The sequence below is a fragment of the Cervus elaphus genome, chromosome 25 (genome assembly GCF_910594005.1).
Source record: "Cervus elaphus chromosome 25, mCerEla1.1, whole genome shotgun sequence".
Lineage (NCBI taxonomy): Eukaryota > Metazoa > Chordata > Mammalia > Artiodactyla > Cervidae > Cervus > Cervus elaphus.
In genome coordinates, this window is record NC_057839.1 from 37,653,157 (window position 1) to 37,667,940 (window position 14,784).

The window sequence follows — 14,784 nt, forward strand, 5'->3', positions numbered from 1 at the left end:
GACTAATTTCCTTCAGGATGGACTGGTTGGATCTCTTTGCAGTCCAAGGGACTCTCAAGAGTCTTCTCAAACACCACAGTTCAAAAGCATCTATTCTTTGGTGCTCAGCTTTCTTCACAGTCCAACTCTCACATCCATACATGACCACTGGAAAAACCACAGCCTTCACTAGACGGACCTTTGTTGGCAATGTAATGTCTCTGCTTTTTAATATGCTATCTAGGTTGGTCGTAACTTTCCTTCCAAGGAGTAAGCGTCTTTTAATTTCATAGCTGCAGTCACCATCTTCAGTGATTTTGGAGCCCCAAAAAATAAAGTCTGACACTGTTTCCACTGTTTCCCCATCTATTTCCCATGAGGTGATGGGACTAGATGCCATGATCTTAGTTTTCTGAATGCTGAGCTTTAAGCCAACTTTTTCACTCTCCTCTTTCACTTTCATCAAGAGGCTTTTTAGTTCCTCTTCACTTTCTGCCATAAGGGTGGTGTCATTATTAGAGAAATGCAAATCAAAACTACAATGATAAAGAAAAAAAACTACAGTGAGGTATCACCTCACATCAGTCAGAATGGCCATCGTCAAAAAGCTACAAATAATAAATGTTGAGAGGGTGTGGAGAAATAGGAGCCCTCCAACACTGTGGTATAGCCACTTTAGAGAACTATATGGAGATTCCTTAAAAAACTAAAAACAGAGCTACTATATGATCCTGCAATCCCACTCCAGGGCATATACCCAGTAAACTAAGTAAAGTAAAGTCACTCAGTCGTGTCCGACTCTTTGCGACCCCATGGACTATAGCCTACCAGGCTCCTCTGTCCATGGGATTTTCCAGGCAAGAGTACTGCAGTGGGTTGCCATTTCCTTCTCCAGGGGATCTTCCCGACCCAGGGATCGAACCCAGGTCTCCAGCATTGTAGACAGACGCTTTACCATCTGAGCCACCAGAGAAAACCATAATTTGAAAAGATCCCTGAAGGCCTATTTATAATAACCAAGGCATGGAACCAACCTAAATATCCATTGACAGAGAGACAGATAAAGAAAATGTGGTATATATACATATATATATATATGTATATATGTATATGTGTATATATGTATATACATACATGTATATATAAATGGAATTTTACTCAGCCATAAAAAAGAATGAAGTAATGCCATCTGCACAACATGGATGGACCTAGAGCATATCACTGGAGAAGGAAATGGCAACCCACTCCAGTATCCTTGCCTGGAGAGTTCCATGGACAGGGGAGCCTGGTGGGCTACAGTCCATGGGGTCGCACAGAGTCAGACACAACTGAAGCGACTTAGCAGCAGCAGCAGCAGAGAGTAACACTAAGGGAAGAAAGTCAGACAAAGACAAATAACGTATGATGTCATTTATATGTGAATCTAAAAGAAAAAATGATGACACAAATGAACTTATTTCCAAAACAGAGAGAGACTCACAGATACAGAAAAAAAAAAAAAAAAAACCCAACATATAGGAGAAAGAAGAGTACAGGGAATGGATAAATTAGGAGTTTCAAGTTAACATATAAACATTACTGTGTATAAAATAGATAACCAACAACAACCTAGTATATAACACAGGGAACTATATTCGATATTATATAACAACCTATAAGGGAAAAGAATCTGATAAAAATACATATAAATGTATAACTGAATCACTGTGCTATTCACCTGAAATTTACATGATATTATAAATCAAGTATAATTTAATAAAAATTTTACAGGCATAATCAGCTTTTCTATCAATTTTGGGGTTAGTGTGGAGGTTACAGTTTTGAGAAACCTAGTCCATTGTACCAAAGTTGTTGATAATGTTGCTCTTTCTTTTTCTGTTACTATCTTTTTAATCTCTCTCTTTCTGTCTTTTTCTCTAAGTGTGTCTCTCAGCAATAGGATGTGATGGTTAAGAGCATGGCCTATGGAGCTAGATTTTCCAGGTTAGAATTCTGGCTCCACCACTTAGTGGCCTGATGACCTTAACTTTTTTTTTTTAAAGCTATTTGTGCCTCCACTTCCTCATCTGTGAAAAACGGATGAGAATTTTATGTATTTCCTAGGGCAGATGTGACAACTAAATACATATAGTGTTGAAAGCAGCAACTAGGAAGCAGATTTTATTCTGTTAGTATTAAACTAACCATTGGGTCTCTTGTGGGTTAAAGTGTTATCAGTCTGAGTTACATTTGCACAAATACTTAGCTAAGGAATGATTCTCTTGGTAGGAAATTTCAGACAACCTATCAAGGTATATAGTCGAGAGCATCAGATGACATTGCTTTACAGCTAACCTATAGCTTAGCTGAAGCATACGAAATTGTGAAGAATGCTAAATTTTAATTACAACAAAATAACCAAAATTAAGAGATATTTAAAACACAATTACCCATGATTTCATTACTCAAATGAAGAATTACTTCCAGTTTTCCATATTTCCCTCCCTTGTCTCTACATTAGGGGTTGGCAAGCTATGGCCCAAGGGCCAATTCCAGCCACCATCTGCCTTTTGTAAATAAAGTTTTTTTGGAACACAACCATTCATTTACACACTGCCTATGACAGCTCCCATGCTACAACAGTGGAGTTGAATAGCCCCGATAGAGAATGTAGGGTTGTAAAGCCTAAAATATTTCCTATCTTGTCCTGGATGGAAAAAGCTTCCCAAATTCTACTCTAGTTGTATACACATTTTGTGTTGTTCTAATAAAAATATATGTACAATTTATATTTTTCTCTGTTCACTCAGCATTCTATAATGTACATACTTCACACATATGGAAAATGATTCCTACATTGTCTGAATTTGCATAGTTATCTCAATGAATAAAGTCAGAGGGAAAATCCTCAGACCTCTATCTATCTCCCAGTGGCAAGTTTCACATCCATGCTTTTTGGGTCCAATGCATATGTGCTCAGTTGTGTCCGACTCTTTGTGGATCCCACGGACTATAGCCTGCCAGGTTCCTCTGTCCAAGAAATTTTCCAGGCAAGAATATTGAAATCCTGAGACCAATATCTCCCAGTGGCAAGTCTCACATCCATGCTTTTTGATCCAATAGGAGACAAATATAAACAATGCTGGCGTCTACCTGGAGTTCCTCAATAAGGAATTCTACCAATAGACTACTGATCCCCAAGAAATATTAGACAGTAAACACCCTCACTCTTTTACAGCCTCACTTCTTACCATCTGCTTTCTCCCATGAACTCCAGTTACTCCAGAACCTGGGCACAGGAATCCTGGCATCATCCACCATAGTCCTCATTCTTACAAAGTGTATGGCACATTCCAACGGGAGCTCAGACTCCCAGCTCCAGTGCAGGACTTGGTTCTGCATCACAGTGGTGCTGTAGTTCCCCTAGAAAGAAAGAGAAAAACTTTGAAGCATATAACCATGAAGTCCTGAAAAATGGCTTGGCTGGACTTATCCTAAAGCACACACCTAAGTGTCCACTGTAACTCCAGGATACGGACAAGCTCAGTCTGTTTCCAGTCAGCCAGTTCCTATACTCCAACGGTTCAGCAAGGAACCAGCCATAGCCTCCTGCCTATTGAAAACTTGGCTCCCAATCTCTTTGGGCCTCCAGTTCCAGGGGGATCACATGAATCAAGTGAGAGACAGAATAGACACCACTTGAGTCTTAGGGAAAAAGATCAGAGAAAGAAGGTGTACACACAGTTCTGGTCACAAGAGCATGCTGAGAAAATTCTTGCAAACTAGAGAATTAATTGAGGCACCGTTTTAAAAATAAGCAAGATTGATAAGAATTTTCTAATATTCATCAGATCAAACCTCAGCAGAGCTGGCAGTCCTTCATGGTACCCAGGAGTTCCACTGTCGCCCAGAAGTTAATAGATCACTTCCCATGATCCCCTTAGTTTTTGTCTCTAGTCTTTTCAGATGTGGTGGCCCCATGGACCACACTGCCTTCCATGAGCTCCCACCTTCACACTCTTCAGTACCCAGAGATGTCAACCACATAGGCAGAACTTACATTGTGCTCTTAGGAAGCTTGTCCAGGTTGAAATGTAATTTGCTTTTGCTGCATAGATTTTAGTCTTCATCTTTCTAAAACATTGGTATTTTCACTCCTAAATTCAATAAACTTCAGTGGCTCCTTTTACACTTTACCCTGTCATCCAAGGCCATTTGCAGTCTGACTCCAACCTGCTTCTCCCCTGCAGGACTCTTCTCTCAAGAACCGGTGGTTTGCCCCCATGCTGCTGGAACAGCTTTGTGCCTTTACATCTCAGGGTTTTCCCATGTAGTGTCCCTGGTTTAGTGTCTCCCACCCCCACCCCCCTGCTCTGAACTGGGAATTAGTCTCAACCTCTAAGCCCGTTACACCCATCTTCATGAAGCTTTTCTTACTCTTTCCTCTGGTTTCTTCCCACCCCCACCTCTCCCCAAGCTCCCCTACATATGATGGTTGTTGTTCAGTCACCAAGTCAAGTCCAATTCTTTGTGGCCCCATGGACTGCAGCAAGCCAGGCTTCCCTGTCCTTCACTATCTCCTGGAGTTTGCTCAAATTCAGGTTCATTGTGTCGGTAAGACCATCCAACCATCTCATCCTCTATTGCCCACTTCTCTTCCTGCCTTGTCTTTCCCAGCATCAGGGTCTCTTTCAATAAGTTGGCTCTTCGTATCAGGTGGCTGAAGTATTGGAGTTTCAGCTTCAGCATCAGTCCTTCCACTGATTATTCAGGGTTGATTTCCTTTAGGATTGACAGATTTGATCTCTTTGTTGTCCATGGGACTCTCAAAATAGTCTTCTTCAGCACCACAATTTGAAAGCATCAGTTCTTTGGCACTCAGCCTTCTCTCTGGTCCAACTCTCACATCCATACATGACTACTGGAAAAATCATAGCTTTGACTAGACGGACCTTTGTTGGTAAAGTGAAGTCTCACCTTCTTTCTTTCTTTTTTTTTTAAACTTTTTATTTTGTATTGGGGTACAGTCAGTTAACAATGTTGTGGTAATTTCAGGTGAATAGTGAAGGGACTCAGGCATACATATCCATGTATCCATTCTCCCCCACTGATGCGAAAAGCTGACTCATTTGAAAACACCTTGATGCTGGGAAAGACTGAGGACAGGAGAAGGGGACGACAGAGGATGAGATGGTTGGATGATATCACTGACTCAATGGACATGGGTTTGGGTGGACTCCAGGAGCTGGAGATGGACAGGGAGGCCTGGGGTGCTGCGGTTCATAGTGTCGCAAAGAGTTGGACCCGACTGAGTGACTGAAATGAACTGATTGTCCCCAAACCCTCCCTCCCATACTTCCTTATCTCTTGTAACGGTTTTTTCAGTCTATTTTGTCTGATACGATTATTTCTACTCCCACTTTCTTTTGATTCCCATTCGCATGGACTATCTTTTTTCCATCCCCTGACTTTCAGTCTATATGTGTCCTTAGGTAAGGCCTAATCTCAACTACTGTGGGTAGTTGGTGGCATTTCATCTATGGTCAAGCCCCTGACTTGAATATGGTACCGTAAGAGCAGGGAATGGCTTTATTCTTCTTCTTGGACCACAACTCCAAGCACCGATGCTCCTCAGTGGGATAGCTGCCTTCTGCCCCCACAGCTGTAAGACAAGGACAACAGATACCTTGCCCTTCGTGGGGAAAACTGAGTTTGCATCCATTTTTTAAGGGCCAGTGACAAGTCCTACAGTGAAGAGGAGGGGGCAATACATATGCCACATGCCACCTGGAGCTACCAAACTTGGAGGCTTTCCCTCCACTATGCCTTCCCCTCCCCCAGCTGTCAGCCTTAAATGGTGCCCTTGGCAGAACCAAGCACTATTCTGGAAGGAGAACTGCTTAGTCCACCTGAAGGGCGTCTAATCATGCATGTCCTTTGTCACTCTAAGCAGAACTCCCATTTGTAAAATGCTTACAATAAAATTTGTTGATCAACTGAAAAAAAAAAAAATGCTTACAATGTTTCAGTTTGTTGTATTCCTACCCCTATAAAGGGCTTCCCTGGTATCTCAGGGGGTAAAGAGTCCACCTGCATTGCAGGAGACCCCAGTTCAATTATTAGGTCAAAAAGACCCCCTGGAGCAGGGATAGGCTACCCACTCCAGTATTCTTGGGCTTCTCTGGTAGCTCAGATGGTAGAGAATCTGCCTGCATGCGGGAGACCTGGGTCCGATTTGTGGGTTGGGAAGATCCTCTGGAAAAGGACATGGCAACTCACTCTACTATTCTTGCTTGGAATATCCTCAATGGACAGAGAAGCCTGGCAGGCTACATTCCTGGGGTCACAAAGAGTCTGACATGACTAAGTGACCAAGCACAGCACAGCACATCCCTATAAAACATTGTTTTTAACAAGTTTTGGGGTCCTGACCCAAGCAACTTTTACTATTTAATGTGCACAATCTCGGGTACATTTTCCCCATTATTTAAAAACCAGTACAAAAAATTGGCTGTTAGTCAATCAGTGACCTTGCTATAATATGAACATTATAGCAGTCATGGTGACCTTGCCATAATGCAAACAAGCCACAGACTGGATCTCACCTCCTATATCCCTCAGGAATTCAGTCACTTCTCTCCTCCCCATTGCTATCACCTACTCCAGGCCCTTCTCCTCTGGACCATCCCCACTGCTCAATTCAAACTGGTCACACTTTACCTCCTCCAATTCTCCCAACTTCTCCCCACGGTGGAACCAGAGTGGTTTTAATCAGATCTCATCACCCCTTCTCACTGTTCCCAGGATAAAAAACCATACCTGAGCATGACCCCCAGAGTTGCATGTGGTCTGGCCCTGTCCCGCCCACCCCACGTGCCCCATGCTTTCAAGCCTGAAAGCTCCCAGGCCCTTTCACTCAGGGCCTCTGCTCACTCCAGCTGGATCTTCCTGGAACATTCTTCTCCATTCTCCATGCTAAATTAGCTTCTAATCTTCTTTCCTACTTTGACTCCAACTGTCCTTCCTCCAAGCTGCTAGAGAACGTCAGGCCTAATCTCAACCCATAGCCCATTGTCAACAACCTGCACTCCTTACATCTAGGACACTCTTAACTTTGTGACCATCTCCTTAGTTTTGCTCAGCATTGATAGCCCCACGCCTTGAACAAGGCCTGGACCTGAGCCCACAGTCTAAAACTATGTGCTAAATGATTTCATCAGTTCATTAATATGTCATGAGCTCTGCTTCTCCCAGACCCTCTTTGTGTGGATTCTGTCTAACCACAAAGTTGTGCTTTGTGGTCTTTATAATCGTGTTGTGAAGGATATAAAACTTTCCTTGAATGCATCAATTCAGTGACTTTTAAAAATGTGATGACTTGTGTTTGGGCTGTTTTCATTCATTGAAGTGGCAAGTTTAATTTGGCCCTGGCAGACATCAGTAAGTCATGAAAAACTGGCATTTACATGATGTCCAAGTGAGGTCACTGATCCATTCCCAAGAAGTGAGTTTATTCCTCCCTGATTCAAGCTCCAGGCCTCCTTCCAAGCTTGAGTGGTTACTCTACTCTGCCTTCTCCTGCCATGGACAGAACCATAAAGCATGTGACTAGAAAGGCCAAGGGCAGAACCCAGGCCAAGGTGAGACTATGTGGTGAGTTCTGAGTGGTCGGTGCCAGCCGGGATCCAGCTCAGAGTCCCTAGACCAGCTGCAAGCACCTGGGTCAAGACGCTTGTCCTTCGGCTTATTTGTTATTGTTATTTTGTTGCTAAGTCACGTCCAACTCTTTGTGACACCATGAACTGCAGCATACCAGGCTCCTCTGTCCTTCACTATCTTTCAGACTTTCCTTAAACTCATGTCCACTGAGTCCCACCTGGTCACCCCCCTTCTCCTTCTGCACTCAGTCTTTCCCAGCATCAGGTTCTTTTTTAATGAGTCGGCTCTTAGCATCAGGTGGCCAAAGTACTGGTTTTAGCTTCAGCATTAGTCCTTCCAGTGAATATTTAGGGTTAATTTCCTTCAGGATGGACTGGTTTGATCTCCTTGCTGTCCAAGGGACTCTCAAGAGTCTTCTCCAACACCACAATTTGAAAGCATCGATTCTTTGGTGCTCAGCCTTTTTTATGGCCCAGCTCTCACATGCATACATGACTACTGGAGAAACCATAGATTTGACTAGACAGATCTTTGTTGGCAAAGTAATGTCTCTGCTTTTTAATACGCAGTCTATGTTTGTCACAGCTTTTCTTCAAGGAGCAAGTACCTTTAATTTCATGGCTGCAGTTACCATCTGCAGTGATTTTGGAGCTTTTTCCCCATCTATTTGCCTTGTTTTATTTATCTATGGTACATATTCAATTTAATATAAATTTATAAATTTAGCATAAACAAATATATTTATTTATTATTATCCATTGGCTTATTTGGGAACACACAATTGGAGCCATGAGAACAGAAAGCTGCTCCTTCTCGGCAAAAGTGAGGTTGCATTTCAGGGACCTGCCCTATGAAGGGAGATTACGGTCCAGATAGAAGCAGCCTCTCTCAGCTGGCTTTCTGACCCTTAAGTGGAGGGGACCTTAGGTCTGTCCTTGACTGCAGGCCCAAGAGGTTCAGACAACAGCTTCTCATGGCCTCATCTGCTCTGGGATGCATGGCGACTGATGACTGGGAAAGATTGCATGTAGCCATAACCCCTATGTGGAGCCCAGGGCTCCAGTCAGAAACAGAGCTGGCTGGAGAGGGGCTGTTCCCTCCTCGGGCTGGAGGGTCCTATACCAGCCAACCCCAGCAGGCAAAGGGAGAGAGTTCTGTGTGTGCGTGGTCAGCGGTAGGTCATTGCAGGTTTTCTGAAATTGTCTTCTTGGTGTTGCTGTGTGTGTCCTGGACTATCTTCTCAACTGTGCTGCAAACTATTCAAGTCAAAGCTGATTTTTCTTTACCTGTTCCTGGCATCTGGCATAGGCAGGTGTGATTATCTTTTGTCAAATGAATAAGTGACAAAAAAAGAAAAAAGCAGCATCACAAACCTTTCTCTGTCCTAGGGGTCAGGCTGGGCTGGATGTTATGGGAACCATGTAATGGACAAGGCAAAACTCTACCCTCAAACACCTCCAGCCTTGGTTGGTTACAAGTAGATTTCAGCAGCAAGAAACCTACTTAGCAAGAAAGAAAAAGGTTTCTCTTTTTACCTTGAAAAGAAAACTAGTACCTGAATCAAAGGTCTAAACAGATGTGAACAACTGTCGGTTCAGGCTTTCCTACCATTATTTTCTTTACTATGGTACCAAAAAGAACTATCTTTTAGAAGAACAAAGAAAGGGGTCCACCTGGTCTGTGGTTAATGTTACTTTCAATAATGGGGTTAAGTGCTAGTTTTCCACAAATTCCTCCAGCCCTCCACTCAAATTTCTTTTCCCTAGGCAATTCTTAGCCTTGACATGACCTCTGTTCAATACTGTACTAGGCCCAAATCAACATGTGTATCCATTGATAATACAAAAAACATGAAAATACAGAAATTATCCCCATGAAAGGGACAGCGGGAGGAAGGGCTGGGGAGGGAACAGCTGTATACAAGCACTGCTGTTGTATGCAATCTAGAGAAATGGCACAGATGAGCCCATTTGCAAAGCAGAATAGAGACACAGATGGAAAGAACAAACGCATGGACACCAAGGGGGAACGGAGGGGTGGGATGAACTTGGAAACTGGGATTGACATATCTACATCCTACATAGAAATACATAGCTAACCAAAACCTATAGGACAGGGGACTCTACTCAGCGCTCTCTGATGACCTAAGGAAAGGGAATCCAACAAAGAGAAGATATAGGTATATGTATAGCTGATTCCCTTTGCTACACAGCAGAAACTAATACAACATTGTAAAGCAATTATACCATATCTCATTATACCATATCTCAATAAATTAAAAAATAAAAATAAAAAACCAGGGAACACAATGCAAGTGTTTCTGAGATCTGTGTCTCCTGGCCTGTAGTCCTAACAAACCCCAAATAAACTACTGTGTTTGGCCTTAAAAAAAAAAAGAAATAAAATAATTCTCACAGTAGGAAGCTGCCTTTTGAGGGTAGAATTATAGACCTGGTATCAACCTTAAATCAACAGTCAGAATGATATTTAGGCCACTCATTCAGATCTCAAAGCTGATGATGGATCATAAAAGTAACTGGAACCGTTAAAGTTAGTGACCTTTATGCTTTACTAAGGGAACTGGCCCTCTGGGTCCCTGCACCCATGCCTCCACTGCCTGAGAGGACAGTGGCTGTCCACTAGCAAACAGAGGTCCCCAGCAATAACACACCCGCGTTTCACTTCCCTCTAGGCAAATTCTCTGTTTCCCTTCAGTGAGAAAATAGTTCACTGTCCTTCAGCCTCTCATGATCATAAATGATCATGATGTGGGCATAGGTTACTAGGGCTCCCTGGACCATACATGGTCATTGAAAGGAACCACCAAAGTGCCCCAATGCAGCAAAGGGGAAAGCATCAGGCAAAACAGACATAACTGTGACTTAAAGCAGACTGGAGAACATCAATCCCAAATAATTCAAAGGCAAAAAGAGTATGAAGTTCAGGATTTTCTTAATTTAATTTGCTATAGAAAAAGCCACATGTGAGGCAACAAAGGACATGGTAAGTTACTCTCTGACAAGGTCCATGGGAGACCTCTTTGCTGGGTAGAAGAGAAAATGCTAGAACGTTTTCTTCCTTGTATTTCAGCACGGTATCAGTAAAGAAACTGCCTGAGAGCCACACTGACATGAGAATTGCAAAACTATTACATCTGATTTAGGAAAATCTTTGGTAGGCAGAGAAGGAAGAAGGAAGAGGAATAAGATGGCTGATCATGGATTTTTGGAACCCAGTCTTCACAAGGATAGACCCCAACAGCTTTCATAGAGAACAGAGAAGAACTGAGAAAATGATCTATTTTTACAGCAATTAAATTGTCATGTTAATTTGCCCCAGATCCTCTTAACTAAAAACACAGAACTGAGATTATTTAGAACTGTTCTGAGTAGCTAAAATGATTCCAGATTGGGATTTTGGGGAGGACATCATACAAGACAAATCATGGTGTTAGAAAAGGATTTTTAAAATACTGAGCCAATAATAAAAATACTTACCGTCCAGATGACTTCGGATGCTTTAAATCTACTGATCTCTATCTGAAAAACCATTTTTAATTCCTGATGATAATCAAGGTTGTGGACAGTCCATTGTAAATGCAAACACTGCTTTGTAGAATTGATGGAAACGCTCAGTGATTCAGGAGTTAATGGTAAAGGTTCAGACAAGACTGAAAGACCAAAACACGATATGAAGTAACACTTAATAGGAGTATGATTGAATAGTCACAGATAATTAAACTGTTCAATATCATCATTGTTTAGCTTTGGAAAACATTGCTCACATATACACTCTAGAATTAGACACTGAAAAGCTGGAGGGAATTTAGAAATCACTCAGCAGATGAAGAAATTAAGCCCTAGATGAATGAAATGAATTGCTCAATGATACACAGCAAATTAATATATTGGCAGCTACACAAAAGGATACTTTATTGAACAATCTAAATGGTTTAGAAATTTATAACAAGGCTGAATAAGAGGGCTTTTTGCTATAAATTTCATAGTTCTGGACATCTAAAATGAATATGTTATGAACTATTTCATAGTTTAGGGGACTTCCCTGGCAATCTAGTGGTTAAGACTTTGTCTTCCCGTGCAGGGGATATAGGTTCAATCACTGGTTGGGGAGCTAAGATCCCATATGTTTTGTGGCCAAAAAAACCCAAACAAATATTTCATAGTTTATTAAACAGCTATAAAGTGAGAACAAGTCCCATCTCTAGAGGCTATTGCTTAAATCTCAATGCACTGAACTTAAAACACCTCCGGCAAGAATTCACTGGGCTCTTTGGATGAGATTAGACACAGTGTGAAATGAAATAATCGTGACAAGGTTTCTAGCTCAAGGAAGGAACCTAGTGGAGAGACACAAGAGACTTCTATGAAATAATGAGTGATTGCAAGTTTAGAGTGTTTAATGGTGGGATAGAGTCTGTCAAAGAGGAGAGATTCAAACATGGGACAGATTTGCTGAGGTCAAATTTGCTGAGCTGGAAAACAGCCCAGAGAGTGGATTTGCCCTGATGGAATGAGTGGGATCACTAATTCTGGGAGAAGAACAAAACATCACTTTTTACATAAGTAGAGGAAATGCCATACAGATTAAAAGAAAAAACTGTGTATTGTTGAATCAAGAGGCTTCACTGGTTGGTTTGAGGGCATCTTATGTACACTGGGAATGGTGCAAAGGTATTGAAAAGATGAAGAGTGTATTGATAAAATCAACTGGTAGCTGATGGTTCATGGTGGAGCACATATCATCTTTTTAGCATTCATTTTTCTAGTTCTTTGGGGATTTCCCCCTAGTGATCTGAGACTCTCTGGTACCTAGTTTAAATGGTAAGAAATTACCCTCTTTTGAGAATAAAAATGGAATGAATCTCTAACACTGAAAAAAAATTTCCCAAACTCATTCTACATGTGCTGCTTTTCTCAGCGTGCATGTGCTTGCTCAGTTGTATCCAACGCTCTGTGACTCCATGGACTGCAGCCCTCCAGGGTCCTCTGTCCATGGGATTCTCCAGGCAAGAGTACTGGAGTGGGTAGCCATGCCCTCTTCCAGGGGATCTTCCTGACTCAGGAATGGAACCCACATCTCCTGCATTAGCAGGCAGATTCTCTACCCCTGAGTCACCTGGGAAGCCTGTATTTTTCTTACAGGGAGGTAAAAAATAACAGCAACAATAAGATTGAGCACATAAAGTTTATCAGGCATGGTACTAGGTGCTTTGCATATTTCTTCTCATGAAATGCCCATTGTAAAACTGAGACAATCATTTTTTATAGATGAGGAAACTCCAGTTCGATAGCTTAAACAATGTACACAAAGCGACATGAAACTTAAGTATGGATCTCTTTAACACCAAGCCTTGTCCCCCTTTATTGCACTGCTCCCCAACTGTGAAGGCAGGAACATCTTGCCCAATCAAAGGTCACATGGACTGGAATGTCTGAGAGGTGGGTCCCATCATGTCCTGCCAAATTCAGGATACAGATGATAAGGATGGGGCTCTGGACCTAGCCAGAAAAGTTGATAAGTATTCTTGGTGGATACAGGCATGAAGTTCTCCCTGTTAATGGTCCACATGATAGACAGCTTCAGGATCTAATTAAGGTTTTATCCTCAGAGTTTAGAAAACAAAACTCAGAAAATTCATTCTATGGAAGCAAAGTTAACAAGAATGGCCATAAAATCCAAGTTACTGGCCATCAACGACTATTTTCCCAGAAAGATATCCATCCTTTGTGAATTTATAGATCAGATGCTGGGAATGGTTAGGATACCAACTAGAATCTTAGTCTGGACTCCCATGACCTTGGATTTGGCATTGGGTCCCTAGATATGATGCCAAAGCATGAGTCAGAAAAGAAAAAAAAACCAGACAAATGGAAATTTATCTAAATTAAAAACTGTGCATCTAAGGACATTGTCAAAAGGGTGGAAAGAAAAACTACAAGTGGAGAAGATATTTTGCAAATCACTCATCTAGTATCCAGAATTTATAAAGAACTCTGACAACTCAACAGCTAAAATACAAACAACTCTATTTTAAAAACAGACAAATGACTTGAATAGGCATTTCTCCCAAGATGTACAAATGGCCAATAAGCACATGAAAAGACATTCAACATCATTAATCATAAAGGAAATGAAGATCAAAACCATAATGAGATACTATCTTATACTCACAAGGAGGGTTATGATTTTAAAAATGGAAATAAGCATCAGTGAGGATGTAGAGAAATAAAAACCTTTGTCTATCAAGGTGGGAGTGTAAAATGACTTTGGAACTGGAGAAAACATTTTGAAAGTTCTTCAGAAAGTTAAAATCACCACATGATCCAATAATTTCACTCCTACATATATATCCTAAAGAACTGCAAGACTTAAATATGTGTATGCAAATGTTTGTAGCAGCACTGTTCACAATAGCGAAAAGGTGACAACAAACCAGACGTCCATCAGCAGATGAATGGACAAACGTCTTGTGGTTTATTCATAACCTGAAACACAAGAGAAGACTCCACACGGACATCACCAGATGGTCCATACCAAAATCAGACTGATTATATTCTTTCAGCCAAAGATGGAGAAGCCCTATACAGTCAGCAAAAACCACCGGGAGATGACTGTGGCTCAGGTCATGAACTCCCTACTGCAAAACTCAGACTTAAATTGAAGAAAGTAGGGAAAACCACTAGACCATTTAGGTACAACCTAAATTAAATCCTTTATGATTATACAGTGGAAGTGACAAATAGATTCAAGGGATTAGATCTGATAGAGTGCCTGAAGAACTACACACAGAGAGTTCTGACATTGTACAGGAGGCAGTGATCAAGACCATCCCCCCAAAAAAGAAATGCAAAAAGGCAAAATGGTTGGCTGAGGAGGACTTATAAATAGCTGAGAAAAGAAAAGAAGCTAAAGGCAAAGACGAAAAAGAAAGATATATTCATCTGAATGCAGAGCTCCAAAGAATAGCAAAGAGAGATAAGAAAGCCTTCCTCAGTGATCAATGCAAAGAAATACAGGAAAACAACAGAATGGGAAAGACTAGAGATCTTTTCAAGAAAATTAGAGATGCCAAGGGAAATTTTTAAGCAAAGATGGGCACAATAAAGGACAGAAATGGTATGGACCTAATAGAGCAGAAGATATTAA

General features: G+C 41.5%; 1 protein-coding gene across 3 annotated transcripts in view; it reads right to left on the reverse strand.

Annotated features, from left to right (window-relative positions):
* OSMR (oncostatin M receptor) overlaps positions 1–14,784 on the reverse strand; it is a 62,210-nt gene that overhangs the window by 26,289 nt on the left and 21,137 nt on the right. For 2 of the 3 annotated variants that reach the window (XM_043887565.1, XM_043887566.1), the window contains exons 3-4: positions 11,115–11,287; positions 3,210–3,381 (exon numbers count right to left, since the gene is read on the reverse strand). In XM_043887565.1, coding sequence (XP_043743500.1) covers positions 3,210–3,381; positions 11,115–11,287 — 345 coding nt within the window. The remainder of the gene's footprint in view (positions 1–3,209; positions 3,382–11,114; positions 11,288–14,784) is intronic. The other variant, XM_043887567.1, reaches the window with a different exon arrangement.